We start from the raw sequence: 17266 nt of genomic DNA on the forward strand, positions 1-17266 counted from the left end.
GCTGAAGCAAAGTACTGGGTATGCAAATTAGCTGGAGGAGATAAATTCTATGGAGAAAAGAAAAATTGCAGTAATCAATGTAATACACCACATTAACAAATTGAAAAATAAAAGCCATATGATTATCTCAATAGATGCAGAGAAAGCCTTTGACAAAATTCAACATCCATTTATGATAAAAACTCTCCAGAAAGCAGGAATAGAAGGAACATACCTCAACATAATAAAAGCTATATATGACAAACCCACAGCAAACATTATCCTCAATGGTGAAAAATTGAAAGCATTTCCTCTAAAGTCAGGAACAAGACAAGGGTGCCCACTTTCACCATTACTATTCAACATAGTTTTGGAAGTTTTGGCCACAGCAATCAGAGCAGAAAAAGAAATAAAAGGAATCCAAATTGGAAAAGAAGAAGTAAAACTCTCACTGTTTGCAGATGACATGATCCTCTACATAGAAAACCCTAAAGACTCCACCAGAAAATTACTAGAACTAATCAATGATTATAGTAAAGTTGCAGGATATAAAATCAACACACAGAAATCCCTTGCATTCCTATACACTAATAATGAGAAAACAGAAAGAGAAATTAAGGAAACAATTCCATTCACCATTGCAATGGAAAGAATAAAATACTTAGGAATATATCTACCTAAAGAAACTAAAGACCTATATATAGAAAACTATAAAACACTGGTGAAAGAAATCAAAAAGGACACTAATAGATGGAGAAATATACCATGTTCATGGATTGGAAGAATCAATATAGTGAAAATGAGTATACTACCCAAAGCAATTTATAGATTCAATGCAATCCCTATCAAGCTACCAATGGTATTTTTAACAGAGCTAGAACAAATAATTTCACAATTTGTATGGAAATACAAAAAACCTCGAATAGCCAAAGCTATCTTGAGAAAGAAGAATGGAACTGGAGGAATCAACCTACCTGACTTCAGGCTCTACTACAAAGCCACAGTTATCAAGACAGTATGGTACTGGCACAAAGACAGAAATATAGATCAATGGAACAAAATAGAAAGCCCAGAGATAAATCCATGCACATATGGACACCTTATCTTTGACAAAGGAGGCAAGAATACACAATGGATTAAAAACAATCTCTTTAACAAGTGGTGCTGGGAAAACTGGTCCACCACTTGTAAAAGAATGAAACTAGAGCACTTTCTAACACCATACACAAAAATAAACTCAAAATGGATTAAAGATCTAAACATAAGACCAGAAACTATAAAACTCCCAGAGGAAAACATAGGCAAAACACTCTCCGACATATATCACAGCAGGATCCTCTATGACCCATCTCCCAGAATATTGAAAATAAAAGCAAAAATAAACAAATGGGACCTAATTAAACTTAAAAGCTTCTGCACAACAAAGGAAACTATAAGCAAGGTGAAAAGACAGCCTTCAGAAGGGGAGAAAATAATAGCAAATGAAGCAACTGACAAACAACTAATCTCAAAAATATACAAGCAACTCCTACAGCTCAATTCCAGAAAAATAAATGACCCAATCAAAAAATGGGCCAAAGAACTAAATAGACATTTCTCCAAAGAAGACATACAGATGGCTAACAAACACATGAAAAGATGCTCAATATCACTCATTATCAGAGAAATGCAAATCAAAACCACTATGAGGTACCATTTCACGCCAGTCAGAATGGCTGCGATCCAAAAGTCTACAAATAATAAATGCTGGAGAGGGCGTGGAGAAAAGGGAACCCTCTTACACTGTTGGTGGGAATGCAAACTAGTACAGCCACTCTGGAGAACAGTGTGGAGATTCCTTAAAAAACTGGAAATAGAACTGCCTTATGATCCAGCAATCCCACTGCTGGGCATACACACTGAGGAAACCAGAAGGGAAAGAGACACGTGTACCCCAATGTTCATTGCAGCACTGTTTATAATAGCCAGGACATGGAAGCAACCTAGATGTCCATCAGCAGATGAATGGATAAGAAAGCTGTGGTACATATACACAATGGAGTATTACTCAGCCATTAAAAAGAATACATTTGAATCAGTTCTAATGAGGTGGATGAAACTGGAGCCCATTATACAGAGTGAAGTAATCCAGAAAGAAAAACACCAATACAGTATACTAACGCATATATATGGAATTTAGAAAGATGGTAACAATAACCCTGTATATGAGACAGCAAAAGAGACACTGATGTATAGAACAGTCTTTTGGACTCTGTGGGAGAGGGAGAGGGTGGGATGATTTGGGAGAATGGCAATGAAACAAGTCGCCAGTCCAGGTTCGATGCACGATACTGGATGCTTGGGGCTGGTGCACTGGGATGACCCAGAGGGATGGTATGGGGAGGGAGGAGGGAGGAGGGCTCAGGATGGGGAACACATGTATACCTGTGGCGGATTCACTTTGATATTTGGCAAAACCAGTACAATATTGTAAAGTTAAAAAAAAAAAAAGTTGGATGGAGCAGGTCTGTGAATGGGATGGAAAAGGCTATAATTCAAGACCACTTAGAAGGGTATCAATGAAGAGAATTCATTAGCTCATATTAAATTCTCTAGGCCAGAATACTGGAGTGGGTAGCCCTTTCCTTCTCCAGGGGATCTTTCCAACTCAAGGAAATGAACCCAGGTCTCTCACATTGCAGGTTGATTCTTTACCAGCTGAGCCAAAAGGGAAGCGCAAGAATACTGGAGTGGGTAGCCTATCTCTTCTCCAGTGGATCTTTCCAACCCAGGAATCAAATCGGGGTCTCCTGCATCATAGGTGGATTCTTTACCAACTGAGCTATCAGGGAAGCCCTCATTCTGTTCATCGGTGTCAAGTAAAAACAAACAAGTGATGCTAAGATACCCTAAAGCCACTACTCTCTATAATTTAACATCATCTTGAAGTCAAATATGTTATAGGATCATAACTCTTACTTGACCTAGATCTCCTCCTGAATCTTATATTTTGATATTTCTGGAGTCTGTGTGTTCTAGGAAAATTGCTAATCTGAAAATCCTGCTGAGGAATTCAAAGCTCAGGATAAAAGAATGATACAACTTCACAACAAACACTTTACAGATGAAGAATCTGAAGTCTTCAGAGTTAAACTGACTCATTAAAAATTATAAGCTGAAAGCATCAGAGCTGGGCTTAAAGGGCAAGAGAATCAGAAGGAATGATCTTTGATAAATTATACTAATCTAAATATACAGTCTCAACTCAGTGTAGTAAAGTTAGTGATTTGTTTAAATGACTAGACACAAGAAGAGATTTCTTCTGTTGTATCACTGAGACAGGATTTTAGATATCTTATGTGTAAGGAGACTGAGGAATGTGATTTCAAGGATCCACCACCACTCTCTCAGAGTTACTTTCTTAACTTAGCAGATGCCCAAAGTTCCTTTTAGTTAATTAAAAGGCAAATATTTTACTCAATAATTAGAAGCCCTGAGAACACCTCTTGGGATAAGTGATATTTAATATTAAATTCACTTAGCTGTAACTGACTGATATTGGTTTTCAGGAAGAACTACCTGACTAGGAAGTTGGAGAAGATATGAATAGAATGCAGAAAAGTGACCAACAGACAGAAATTACTTTGCCCAAGCTTTTACTGAGGATCAGCTTCAGATACAAATGGCTTCTACCAGCTAAGACCTATTAGAAATAGTACCTCTGACCCTGTTTGCACATCTAACCTAGAAAAGTTGTTTACCTGTGCTTTTCCTGAAGGTTTCCATCTAGCAATGTCAGGTAATTAGACTGATCTTCAAGAAGCTGCCTATTACTGGGCAATGCACATACCTTGATGGCATAGTCTGCTCTCTGGCAAATTCCACCTACCACTTCCCACAGAGTGATGTGTCTTACATTTCTTTCTTTATACCTACCTACCTACCTGTCTATCTGTCTATCTCTCTACTTTTTTAAACCCAGTCTACAATCCTGAGCCAGATATATTAAACAGAAGGCATAGATACATATACAAAAGGAGACAGAAGTAGGTGGTGAGTTGGGGTTGAGGGTGGTGGTAAGAGAAGCAATTAATACATTTTATAAGACAAAGTTTGTGCTATACATCTTATACTTGGCACTTCATAAAGACAGATTAATTTCAGATAATCCTAACTAGACTGTAACTCCTTGGATGCATGGATTACATGTTAATAGAAAGGAGTACTTATGGACTCCTCCTCTCTATGTTTATGGAGATGCTGAAGACCGTGGCTTTTCCTCTGCCCCTCTTATCTTACTTCCCTCACCCCTCTCCTTTTCCCCTTGTATATCACTTTTAAAAATGTTATACATGTTTATTATGTTTATTACCTATTATCTATCTAACCTTGCTAAAATTTAAAATGTAAGCTCCACAACAGCAAAAATGTTTGTTTATTTGGCTCACAAGTATGTTTTTGCCCATATCTAGAATACTGCCTGGAACATGGTAGGTGTCCAACAATATTGGATGCCTGAGTACATGATGTTGGTTGGATGTAAGAATGTAATTTAAAAATGAAGGGGACAATTTCTAATAACAGTGGAAATCTGTCAGACATTCAAGGGTTCTCAGTGCGGTAGAATCCAATTATAGAAATGTCAGAGCTGTGCTAGCTATTAGCCACATGTGGCAATTCAAACTTAAACTTATTACAATTAAATAAAATTTAAAATTCAATTTCTTAGTCACTCTAGCCACAATTCAATGGCTCAGTGCCTATCTGATTGGACAGCAGAGATAATAGGACATTTCCATCATCACAGAAAGTTCTATTGGACAGCGTACTCTTGAGGCAGACAGAAGTGCCGAGTCCTCAGCCTGAGGCACGGACCTAACAGGACACTAAGGTGGAAAATCCTGAACAGTGTTGGCTGCATCTCTACAACGTTTCTTCTTCCCCTTGCCTTTGGTTATGAATGTGCCCAAGAGTTGAAACTGAATTGTTGCCAAAGGATACAGAGACTGCCACATGGTCAGGTAGCTTCTCTGTTGCCAAAATTGTAAGGAAAAAACACTCTGATTTCATTCCAAGTGAAATCCCATCAGTGAATACTGCACATAGCCAAGCAAGAGGAACAGTCAAACTTTTATTGCTTTAGGCCCTGTATAAAAGACAGAATCAGAGCTGGCTTGAGATGTATAGGCTCCTTGGGCAGGCAAAAATGTTGGCACCTCTCAACTGACCTGCTTTAAATGCTGGTCCAATGTTTAATTCAAAGGAGAAGTTAACCAGCATGCAAAGCAAGAAGGAGAATATGGAAGCTGGGTGCAGACCCCTCTGTTGTCTGGAGTAACGCAGATCTGAGGCAAGTAAACCTCTTGCAGTTTCTGGATCTCATTTTCACTATGGGACAAGACATGCAGCTCCTAAGAGCTGACATTCCAGCCACATCTGCCTGGACAGACCACTCAAGCTGTTTGATGCTGAACTTTCCTCACCTCTCCTCAATTTCCTCATTCATAAAATTGAGATAATCATCATAGCTAACTCAAAATGTTTATGTATCTAGATCAGGCTCTTGTATGTAGATCTTTACAAAAATAGCAACTTAAATCCCTCAAGTATGCACTTGTGGGGAGGGTCAGGGATGTGGAGGAAAAGAAGTGTAGTAGCTCAGTCATGTCTGCCTCTTTGCAACTCTATGGACTGTAGCCCACCAGGTTTCTCTATCCATGGGGATTCCCCAGGCAAGAATATTGGAGTGGGTTGCTATGCCCTTTTCCAGGGGATCTCCCCAAACCAGGGATCAAACCCAGGTCTCCCACATTGCAGGCAGATTCTTTACCATCTGAGCCTCCAGGGAAGCCTGGAGGAAAAGGAATAGGAAATACCAATTCTCTTCTAAAGTAATTGTAAAAATATTCCTTCTAACCCCACATCCTACGCTATGAGATGTTGGGACAAATGTAATTTTATCTATTTTTGTATGTATTCTGTGATGAATTAGTTCCTAGCTTTAAAAAAAAAGTTATTCTTTTTTCTAGCAAATTAGCCATTGGCAATTGCATTTCGTCCTTCAGTTCAGCTCCAAACATCGCCCTACAATAAAGAGCTTCCTGTTGTTCATATCCTGTTTATTACGCTTGTGTGAAAAGGCTCATATCATTGGGTAATTTAAACACTGATGTGCTTCACAGTGTTGATAAAAAATTGACTTATTTACTAAGCATCTTTTAGGCAGATAAGTTTCTTATTTTCCCCTTGGTTTCATAATTCAGTGTGCTGCTTGATGACTGCCTGGTAGTAACATATGCAGGCTACTTACAAGATTTTGTTTTTATTCTAGAATAAGAGTAGACATCTGTGATATTTTGACTAGTTTTCCTTCTTTGCACCATTGCTAATCTATCACAGTAATCTTTCTTCTGAGTCCAGATGTGGTCTCAGAATCATTCTCAACACATCATTCTACGACATCTCATCAGTTGATTATTGTTGACACTCAAAACAAAAACTTGCTATCCCTCCACCAGAGATTATAAAATCTCAAATATATTATCAAAGGGGGAAAACGAAGATCATAGAGTCAAAGAGCTCCAAACATTACCTGGTCTCCAAGGTACTGAAATATGGTTTCCATGGTTTTAGAGAAGCTGATTTTTTATTTTTCACTTAAGACCTTTAGGGGTCACTGCTCATGGATGGACACTTCATTTACATTGAATAAATCCAAAAACACAATGAACGTGTATATCAACTCAAGGATGGTTGTCCAACAATTAGGACAGTAAAGGAAAGGCTTTATTGAAGCTGAATGGAGACTTTTCTGGACAACAGAAGTATAAACTTGTGTTAACCTTGGAGTCCTACTTCAATGCATCTTTAGTGTTTCTCTGGATGAAGAAGCTTTTATAAGAAGGCAGTTACTGCTGTAAATAGTTTTCATAAACCCTGTGGTTCATAATCAACATCTGAGAATTACACAGGGAATCTGATGAAAATCCATTAAGAACATCCCAAACATTATCTATTATTAATGACACTACTGGGTGAGATGTTAATACACTGTATTTTTAGCAGCTGCAGGTTCTAATGTCCACCAGATTGATTCAGAATTCATCTCCTCTAAGGTAGAAGGATTAAATACCAGGACAGTTTATTATCTGTACCTCACTCAGATAATTTTTAAATGTATTTGTTGGTTTTAAAGCTCTCATGAGACAGAAACTATGCACTGAACTTCAGAAAGAAAAATTTCCTAGAAATTAAGTGGGTAAAGAAATGTCATGTCAATCCTATGTATAACTAGATCACTTTGCTGTACAGCAGAAATTAACACAACATTGTAAATCACCTGTACTTCAATAAAGTAAGTTTTTAAAAAGTTTCTGAAAGTGTTGTCCATGGACCCTCTCATTGGAATCAGCTTGGGTTTTGGTTTCAAATACAGTTTCCTGCATTCCAGCCCAGCTACACTGAATCAGGATACTTAGGGGACTCTGTCTTTTATTGCTTTCCAAGTGATTCTAAGCCATGCCTAAATGTGATGACCACATGCTTATTTGGAGTTTTTTCTATGTAACAAATAGCTGAGAGTCAGCTAAGCAAATCTCAGAGGAACCTAACTGATACCTCTGAAGTCTTCACTTGCATTGATGCGCTATCTGAAAGTTGTGAGCAGTGGTTCCCTAAAAGAGATTTCTTTATGGTGATGGATTACCCAGCTCTGTGTTTTTCTCATGTTTGCTCTTTATTTCAAGGCACATTTCCCCAACTTGGAATTGAGCAATTCTAAAGTAAATTTAATCAATATAGAGAATGTATTGGTCAATTTAGATCAATAAAAGTTTTCACTGGCACTTTCCTCAATAAATTATCTAGATTTTTTTAAAGTTAATGCTTCATTATCCCCATGTAGACATGGAGCGATCAAATAGCAAACTCTAAGGAAAAAAATATTTATTTTATTTTGCACTTGCCTAAACAAACAAAGCTATTCTAGCCTTGTGGAACTTAGATACAATGACATAAGTATCCATTAACTATATCTTTATATATTCCACAAATGGAAAAACTGAAGTAATACTCTCTTTATAAAACTTTCTCCATCTACTCCAACCTATGCCTCTTTCTGCTTTTTGGAACGCAGTAACATCTAATTGAAAATTATTTTTTATTGTACTAGCTCAATTGTACATCTCAAGCAAAGGCCTAAAACAAGCATTTGAAAAATATCTGGTGATTGATTGATTTGAAAAGTGATGTTATCAGTCCTACTGTTAGGTTTTCACTTAAAATTTAAACACACATACATATATATATTATTTATATGTTAATATATATACTTAATTATATTTAATCAATTTTATAATATTAAATTAACATATCAATTCCATTACATTGAATTTAAGTATATATAAATTCAGTTTAATAAAATATATATACACACACACTGAACATTATACTATCTCATATAATTTGTCCCCTTTACCAGCTTTCCTTCAACCAATTCAGACTGGTTCTTTTTTCTGTGTTGAGCTGGATAAAAGAGGGTCATATGTTAGCTTTTCCCTGATCATTCATACTTTCTCTCAGTTTAGATATAGTATTTGATGGGAAAGGGGAAAAGCAGCAATTGAGTTATTATATTGCCATTTTGTGGATAATTAACATAAATGTTTCCACTGACTGAATAGATTCTCATGAGGAATGCCACACTCAAGAGCTGTGTGCTCTGGTAACACTTTATACATTTATCATGTATACTATGAATACATGTATACTAGCTATTGGTACTCATGCCTGTGTTGTAGATTTCCAGTTAATCTCCAATGTGCCACATCCTGCCTATCCTCTTACAGTGAAATGTTAACTTGGAAAGCAGTTTACAAAGGCAGCACTTTAACCCACTGCTGGGCATACACACTGAGGAAACCAGAAGGGAAAGAGACACGTGTACCCCAATGTTCATCGCAGCACTGTTTATAATAGCCAGGACATGGAAGCAACCTAGATGTCCATCAGCAGATGAATGGATAAGAAAGCTGTGGTACATATACACAATGGAGTATTACTCAGCCATTAAAAAGAATACATTTGAATCAGTTCTAATGAGGTGGATGAAACTGGAGCCTATTATACAGAGTGAAGTAAGCCAGAAGGAAAAACACCAATACAGTATACTAACGCATATATATGGAATTTAGAAAGATGGTAACGATAACCCTGTATACGAGACAGCAAAAGAGACACTGATGTATAGAACAGGCTTATGGACTCTGTGAGAGAGGGAGAGGGTGGGAAGATTTGGGAGAAAAAAAAAAAAAAAAAAAGACCATATGTATTGTACTATGTAGTTTTCCAAAGAGCATTGACAACGTATATATTTCTGTATAACTATTTCCTATAGTATATTAATTGTGCCAGTGGTGTGATATACTTGACTTATGACTGTGAAATCAAAAAAGTTTATATTTAAGTGAATGAGTCTGCTACTATATAATGTTTTACATAATTAAAATAAATTTCCATGTGTAAAAAAAATAAAATAAAATAAAAAATAAATAAATAAAGCCACCAGTATTCTGTGTCTGTACAAGATGTTTCCAACTTTTCTTAACTTCCCTTCTGAGGTCACAAGACAGAATCCAGTTTTGACACGCTTTTTATAGAAAATTCTAGAAAAGAGACAAGGCAAGATGAAATTAACAACAAATAAAATGGACACAAAGTTGGCATGCTTGCTATTTGTTTCCTTCTTTCTCACTTGACATTCCAATTATGTCTAAATCACGCTGGAGTACAATCCATCAAGATCAATTACTTTCTTTGGACAGGTCTTACAGAGACAAATTATAGGCCTGTGGCATCCTTCTGCTTTAGCTAGAACTCTCTTGAGCAGCAGAAGGAACCAGTGGCCACCACCCAGAAAGATATGCCTTAGGGAATAGAGTCTAGACCTGGGGTTCTAAAATGATACTTTGCTGATGGACTTTCTCCTGTCTTTGGTCATTCTGATGTTCTTTGGAGAGTAGCAAACTTGTCACATCTCTGTTAAGACACAGTGATATAATTTGAAGCCATGGAACAAAATTTTCCTTCATTTCTACTTTGTGTTTCATTTATGCCTTTACTTCATCTAATCCAAAGATGTAGGGACCCCACTGTTGTGTTGTTGCTATTTAGTCACTGAGTCATGTCTGACTCTTTGTGACGCCACGGACCTAGCCTGACAGGCTCCTCTGTACCTGGGATTTCCCAGGCAGAAATACTGGAGTGGGTGGCCATTTCCTTCTCCAGGGGATCTTCCTGACCCAGGGAATTCATTTTTCCTGTTTTGGCAGGTAGATTCTTTACTGCTGAGCCACCAAGGAAGTTCCCTTTAAAGAGACAAATCAGACTTTTATCTTGAATACATTATTTACCTCCTATATTTGAAAGCAAGCCATTGCTCATTTATTCTTCACAATACCTGAGGCAAATTCCACTGGCACATAAGGATGTGAAGTCTATTTGTGTTTGCCCCATTGATAATCTTCCAAAAGTTATGACTACTTAAAACTTTAAGGTTTTCTGCCTCTTTGAGTTCTGCTTCTTGCCTCAGGTATCTAAAAATGGTAAATCCAGGTGATAATTTTGGGCATAAACTTGACAAAATAAACACAAACATCAATAATACAATTTGGATGAATAAGGGGCATCATCTCAGGACACACATTCATTCAGATGTCTTTTTCAGGCTGACATTTTTCATCGGTGAGTACTTGCTCATTAACTGATAAATGAAGGGCTAGATCATATTTCTCTGAAATCTGAGACTTGAGTTGACAATTATCAAGCAAAGTAATCTTTGGCTTGCACTTCAGGCACCTACAATTGGAAAGGTATTCTTGACTAGGAGTAAAGCTGGTCATCTCAGTCAACACAGCACAAAGGGAATCCTAGTATTTAAAAACTGAGGTAGTTGAATCTAATGCTACTTGGATAGCATTCATCTATTTATGCTTGCAGTGCTGAGTCATTCATGATGCAGAAATAACATTTGATAATATTTCTAAAGCAATGAAATTAGTCAGGGAAAGTGACTTGTGACTCATTCTAAACTAAGACAGATGAGAAATAGAAAATCTAGTACATCAATAAGGACAAAAACAAAGTCTGACCATTTTTTTCTGGTAGTATATGCCTCAGAACAGAGATGGAGAGAAAAGATAAAAATAAGAATTTAATTGCCACTGTCTCCTAGTTTATCCAAACTCACAGCACTGGGAGAGATAGTCTGCCTTTTTATACCACACATAATCTCATCTACAAAAGTTAATCAGTTTTTCCAATCATAATTTGCTTCCAGAGCCATTCCCTTTCAGATTCATGTTTTTGAAAGGTGGTTATTAGCAGAGACTTTAAAGTCAAAATATCAAGTTCACAAAAGTTAAGATACAAAGTGTGTAAATTTTTTTTCACAACTTTAGGATTATGAAATCGAAAAGCTTTAGAGCTGAATATAAAAATTTATAGTCCTTGGGCCTATATTATTTAACAACTTGTAAATGAAGTTAAAATTTTAAAAATCATATTTACATTTCTAAAGTAACTGAAAAATAAAAATAAACTATTTAAACCCCAATTCAGGTTTCATAAACCAAGTATATATGTTCCCTATATTCAACATTATATGTACAATCACATACTTTTATTTGCATGCTGCTGTCGCTGCTAAGTCGCTTCAGTCGTGTCTGACTCTGTGTGACCCCATAGACAGCAGCCCACCAGGCTCCCCCACTCCCTGAGATTCTCCAGGCAAGAACACTGGAGTGGGTTGCCATTTCCTTCTCCAACGCATGAAAGTGAAAAGTGAAAGTGAAGTTGCTCAGTCGTGTCCGACTCTTCTCGACCCCATGGACTGCAGCATAGGTCTGTTTATATGAACATAGTTATGCATTTATATTTACTTGTAGTGAAATATGTCTCGACTCTTTTGGACTTTGTTGAAAATCAAAGAAAAAATGCTTCTTGATAAATAAAGTCCAGCTGGGCAATTTTTTTTTTTAAAGCATATAATAGGCACACTAATGATTTTTAAAATTGGCTGCACATGTGTGGTTGGACAATTTCTTATCAAGTTAAATAAACATGATTAATTCTGGCAGTTATTCAGAGGGCACACAGAAACATTATGAATGCATTTTATCATGTTAAATTTACAAATGCTTTCCTGAAGCAGGACATACTTTTATCATAATGTTAATATATATATATTTAGATTTAGGGCTTTCCTTGTGGCTCAGATGGTAAAGAATCCATCCACAATGTAGGAGACCTGAGTTTGATCCCTGGTAAGATCCCCTGGAGAAGGGAAAGGATACCCACTCCAGTGTTCTGGTCTGGAGAATTTCATGGACTGTATAGTTCATGGGGTCGCAAAGAGTCAGACATGACTGAGTGACTTTCACTCACTCATATTTAGATTAGCAAATATAATGTTCCCTTTTAGTTTTCTATGTTCTTAATAATCATTTTTAAATTTTTCTGAAAATTATTAAAGTTTTAGTTTTAATAATTCTAAAGATATAAAAATATCTTAACTCTTTATCTTCATACCAGTTACACTCATTATAGGGCATGGTATTTCTGACTTTTAATTTTAGAGTTGGGGTATGATGATCTGGGTGGGGGAAGGAAAAGAATCCATATGACGTAGAGCTGACCTGCTTGTATTTCAGTTTGTAACCAGACATGCGTTAATTTTATCTTTTTGGAGCACACAGAAAAATAATAAATTATAGCAAAAAGAGAAAGCTGAAGGCAGCTTAAGTATACTTATATATTTAAAAGATAGTATCACTGAAGTACTATATGAATAAACAATAGAGCATATACCACAAAACGCATTTCAGTAAATTTTTATAATATACTGAACTGGCCTGGGATCATGGGCTGTATGGCCTTGACAAAGCACTTAATTTCTTTGTGTATCTGTCCTCTAGGTTAAATAATATATAGAGCCATGTCCAGCACCAAATGTGTAATATTTCTCTTATATTAAAACAGAATCAGGAAAAGCAGCTTATCAGAGATTTCAACATTTTTCAAGGTACCCAACCCAAGACAACGACAAAAAAACAAGCATAAGGTCCATATTTTCATTGTATATAAACCTGGAAATCTGAAGTGCTGAGGTTTCTCAAAAGGAAACATGCATTCTGAGTGCAAACTTATATCCACTTTGTAGGAATACAACAAAATAATGCCATCACTAAGACAAAAAAAGTGCCAAAGCTAAAGGCTATATACATTCTTTAATAACCGATTGTTATATTTAAATTAATGAGAACTATGTGTGAGTTTTTAATAAAAGCAAAGCATCATTGGACATGAGTTTGAACAAGCTCTGGGATGGGAGATGGTGAAGGATAGGGAAGTCTGGCGTGCTGCAGTCTAAGGAGTCACAAAGAGTTGGGCACGACTGAACGACTGAACAACAAAGCATAGCTGAGGATCTTCAACTTTTATTGGTGACAGACACAGGACCATGTAAGCAAATATTCTCTGTTTAGATTGTTCACTATAAAATGGACTTATACTTACTATTAAAGAAGATAATGATAACTTCATCAAATTTGCCAGAAAGCAAACTCTAACTTGGTGCTTTTTTCTTTTAATATCAAAAGCTTTAACAGGGCCTAAAGTCACTGGAGAAGGCGATGGCACCCAACTCCAGCACTCTTGCCTGGAAAATCCCATGGATGGAGGGGCCTGGTGGGCTGCAGTCCATGCGGTCAGGAAGAGTAGGACACTACTGAGTGACTTCACTTTCACTTTCATGCATTGGAGAAGGAAATGGCAACCCACTCCAGTGTTCTTGCCTGGAGAATCCCAGGGACGGAGGAGTCTGGTGGGCTGCCGTCTTTGGGGTCGCACAGAGTCAGACACCACTGAAGTGACTTAACAGCAGCAGCAGCAGCAGCAGCAAAGTCACTGTCAGTGTTCACAATGTTAAGCTGAGAGCTCTGTGCCTCTGATTTTCTTCCTTTCATATGCCTAGGTACATGTACTAAGGGTTAGTACATGTACTAACTAAGGGAAGTGTGCTGTTTAATGCCTTGATGGTGTGCTCGGCTGGTGGCAAAGACAAGAGGAGGAATGGGGAGAGGAAAAATGGCATTGAGTTGCCATACTGAGTCTATTTTAAATCAGGCTGGGTGAGGGAGAGGTGCCAGAGGGAGTGGCCTGAGTAGACAAACTCACCTGTCATTACTCTTATTATAATGATACACTTGTCAGTTTATAAGACTTGCTATGAACTCTTTGAGGGTAGAAATAGCTTTTTTCCCCCCATATCTCAGTGCATGGCACCCAGTAGACACTAACTGTATATTTATGGAAGGGATGAATAAAAGATGTCCAATTCCTTTGGGGTTTCTTTCTCCAACTACTTCCATGAGTTAGGAGAACGGATTAGATTAGGAAATTCCTTATTTAAAGCTTCAATAGCTCCTTTGAGTTCTCCTCCTTAAAGTCACCCACACCTTCAGATGAATTACTTCTAATCATCTGCAGGAGGGGATCTCAGATGCAGGGGATGGCTATGCAAGGAAGTCCTCCAAGGGGTTGGTGCTTTGGACTGTTGAAAGCAGCATGCAGAGGGAGCTGCTAGATCAAGGAAAGTGTGTGAAGGATTCAAGATCAGTTTACACAGGACCAGAGTGGTTACCATTACAGACAGTCCACTCTCCAAGCCAGTCTAGAGGGATATGATGGGACAGGGCACCAAACGCTTTTGTAAACATTTAGTATTTGTACACACATAGCAGCTTGGGGAAGCTGGTGTTTGGAGGTCAAGCCTGGAAATTGCACATCCTAGCTTCTCTCAAGTTGCTAACCTGCATTATATGGTCCAGGTTAGTTGTGCTTCACATGTAAAAACCCAGTTCCTATGCTTTTCAGCCATTTGTGTGTCTTCTTTGGAGAAATGTCAGTTTAGATCTTCTGCCCATTTTTTGATTTTTTTTTTTTGACATTGAGGTGCACAAGCTGTATATTTTAGAGATTAATCCCTTGTCAGTTGCATAGTTTGCAAATATTTTCTCCCATTCTGTAGGTTATGTTTTCATGTTGTTTATGGTTTCCTTTGGTGTGCAAAAGTTGTTAAGTTTAATTAGATCTCATTTGTTTATTTTTATTTTAATTACTCTATGAGGTGGGTCAAAAAAGACATCATTGCAATTTAAGTCAGAGAGTGTTCTGCCTATGTTTTCCTTTAAGAGTATTATAGTATCCATCCTTACATTTAGGTCTTTAATTCACTTTGAGTTTATTTTTGTGTATGGTGTTAGAGAGTGTTTTAATTTCATTCTTTTTCAAATGGCTTCTCAGTTTTCCCAGCACCACTTATTGAAAAGACTGTCTTTTCTCCATTGCATCTTCTTGCTTCCTTTGTCACAGATTAGACCATAGGTGCATGGGTTTATCTCTGGACTTTCCATCTTATTCCACTGAGCTATATTTCTGTTTTTGTTCTAGTAACATACTGTTTTAATGACTATAGCTTTGTAATATAGCTTTCAAACTGCAATGAGGTATCACCTCACACCTGTCAGAATGGCCATCATTAAAAATCTACAAACAATAAATGCTGGAGAGGGTGTGGAGATTGATGGTGGAGATACACTGTTGATGGTAATGTAAATTGGTGCAGCTACTATGGAGAAAGTAGGGAGATTCCTTAAAAAACTAAAAATAGAGCTACCATATGATCTAGCAATCCCAGTCCTTGGCATATATCTGGAGAGAACCATAATTCAAAAAGGACACACACATTCTAATGTTCATTGAAGTACTGTCTCCAACAGCTGAGAGGTGGAAGCAACCTAAGTATCAACTGGCAGGGGAATGGATAAAGAAGATATGGTATACATATATAATGGAATATTATGCAGTCATTAAAAAGAATGAAATAATGCCACATGCAGCAACATGAATGGACCCAGAGAGTATTATACTAAGTCTAGAAAGCCAGGCAGAGAAAATCATATAATATCACTTATATGTGCTGCTGCTGCTGCTGCTGCTAAGCTGCTTCAGTCGTGTCCGACTCTGTGTGACCCCATAGATGGCAGCCCACCAGGCTCACATCCCTGGGATTCTCCAGGCAAGAACACTGGAGAGGGTTGCCATTTCCTCCTCTAGTGCATGAAAGTGAAAAGTGAAAGTGAAGTCGCTCAGTCGTGTCTGACTCTTAGTGACCCCATGGACTGCAGCCTACCAGGCTCCTCCGTCCATGGGATTTTCCAGGCAAGAGTACTGGAGTGGGGTGCCATTGCCTTCTCCGTCACTTATATGTGGAATCTAATGAAAATGATACAAATGAACCTATTTACAAAACAGAAACCAACTCACAAATCTCAAAATCAAATGTGTGATCACCAAAGGGAAAACACAAATCTTGAAATCAAATTTATGATTACCAAAGGGAAAACATGGAAGGGGAGTGATAAATTAGGAGATCAGGATTAATACATATATGCTACTATACATAGAACAGATGACAACTGATGACCTACTGTATAGCACAAGGAACTCTACTCATTATTCTGTAATAACCTATATATGAAGAGGATATGAAAAAGAATATATACATATATATATTTATAAGGGATATACACCTAAACTAACATATTATAAGTCAACTATATTCCAATAAAAGTCATTGGAAAAAAAAAATTCCTTAGTGGAAGAAGGAAAATAGAAAGGAAAATGAAGAGGAAGGAGCCCATGTCCTACGGCCCCTCCATTCCCCCAGTTCTCTTTATCATCAGTGTGGACTAGTGTAGCTTTCATGGTATTTCCCACTTCATAGGACATTTAGAATATGTTCTCCTGCTCTTTCCAGCCTCCTTCCGGTGCCAAACCATCAATCAACTTACACACTCTCTTCCAAGCTTGGAACACAAGCTTAGCACTCATAGTTTAAATCCAGGGCCTGGCAAATTACCTACCCGCCTTCTTCTGAATATTTATGCCCAAATGCCAGGATGTCGGATGCCCGTCCACTCCCATCACAGACAACAACTGGCACAGGAGGGGTGTCTCGAAGGTACTCCAAGACAATTGAGATCACATTGGGTCCTCCTTCCACAATTAGTGCCACCACTGGAACGCCTTGACCGATTCCTGCATTAAAAAAGGAAAAGAAAAGGAAAAAAAAGAGAAAAGAACACAAAGCCAGCAAACCAAAGAAACAAAAAGAGAAACAAAAAGCACAAACTAAAATTACTGAGCATGGGGAGGAAACAACATATGAAGGGATAACATACGGAGCAAA

General features: G+C 37.5%; 1 protein-coding gene across 7 annotated transcripts in view; it reads right to left on the bottom strand.

Moving 5' to 3' along the window:
• The window catches only part of TRPM3 (transient receptor potential cation channel subfamily M member 3), a 612207-nt gene that overhangs the window by 207403 nt on the left and 387538 nt on the right, over positions 1 to 17266 (bottom strand). For all 7 annotated transcript variants that reach the window (XM_070794649.1, XM_070794646.1, XM_070794648.1 and 4 more), the window contains one exon: positions 16941 to 17115. In XM_070794649.1, the coding sequence (XP_070650750.1) occupies positions 16941 to 17115 (175 nt within the window). The remainder of the gene's footprint in view (positions 1 to 16940; positions 17116 to 17266) is intronic.

This window comes from Bos indicus, chromosome 8 (genome assembly GCF_029378745.1).
Source record: "Bos indicus isolate NIAB-ARS_2022 breed Sahiwal x Tharparkar chromosome 8, NIAB-ARS_B.indTharparkar_mat_pri_1.0, whole genome shotgun sequence".
Classification (NCBI taxonomy): Eukaryota; Metazoa; Chordata; class Mammalia; order Artiodactyla; family Bovidae; genus Bos; species Bos indicus.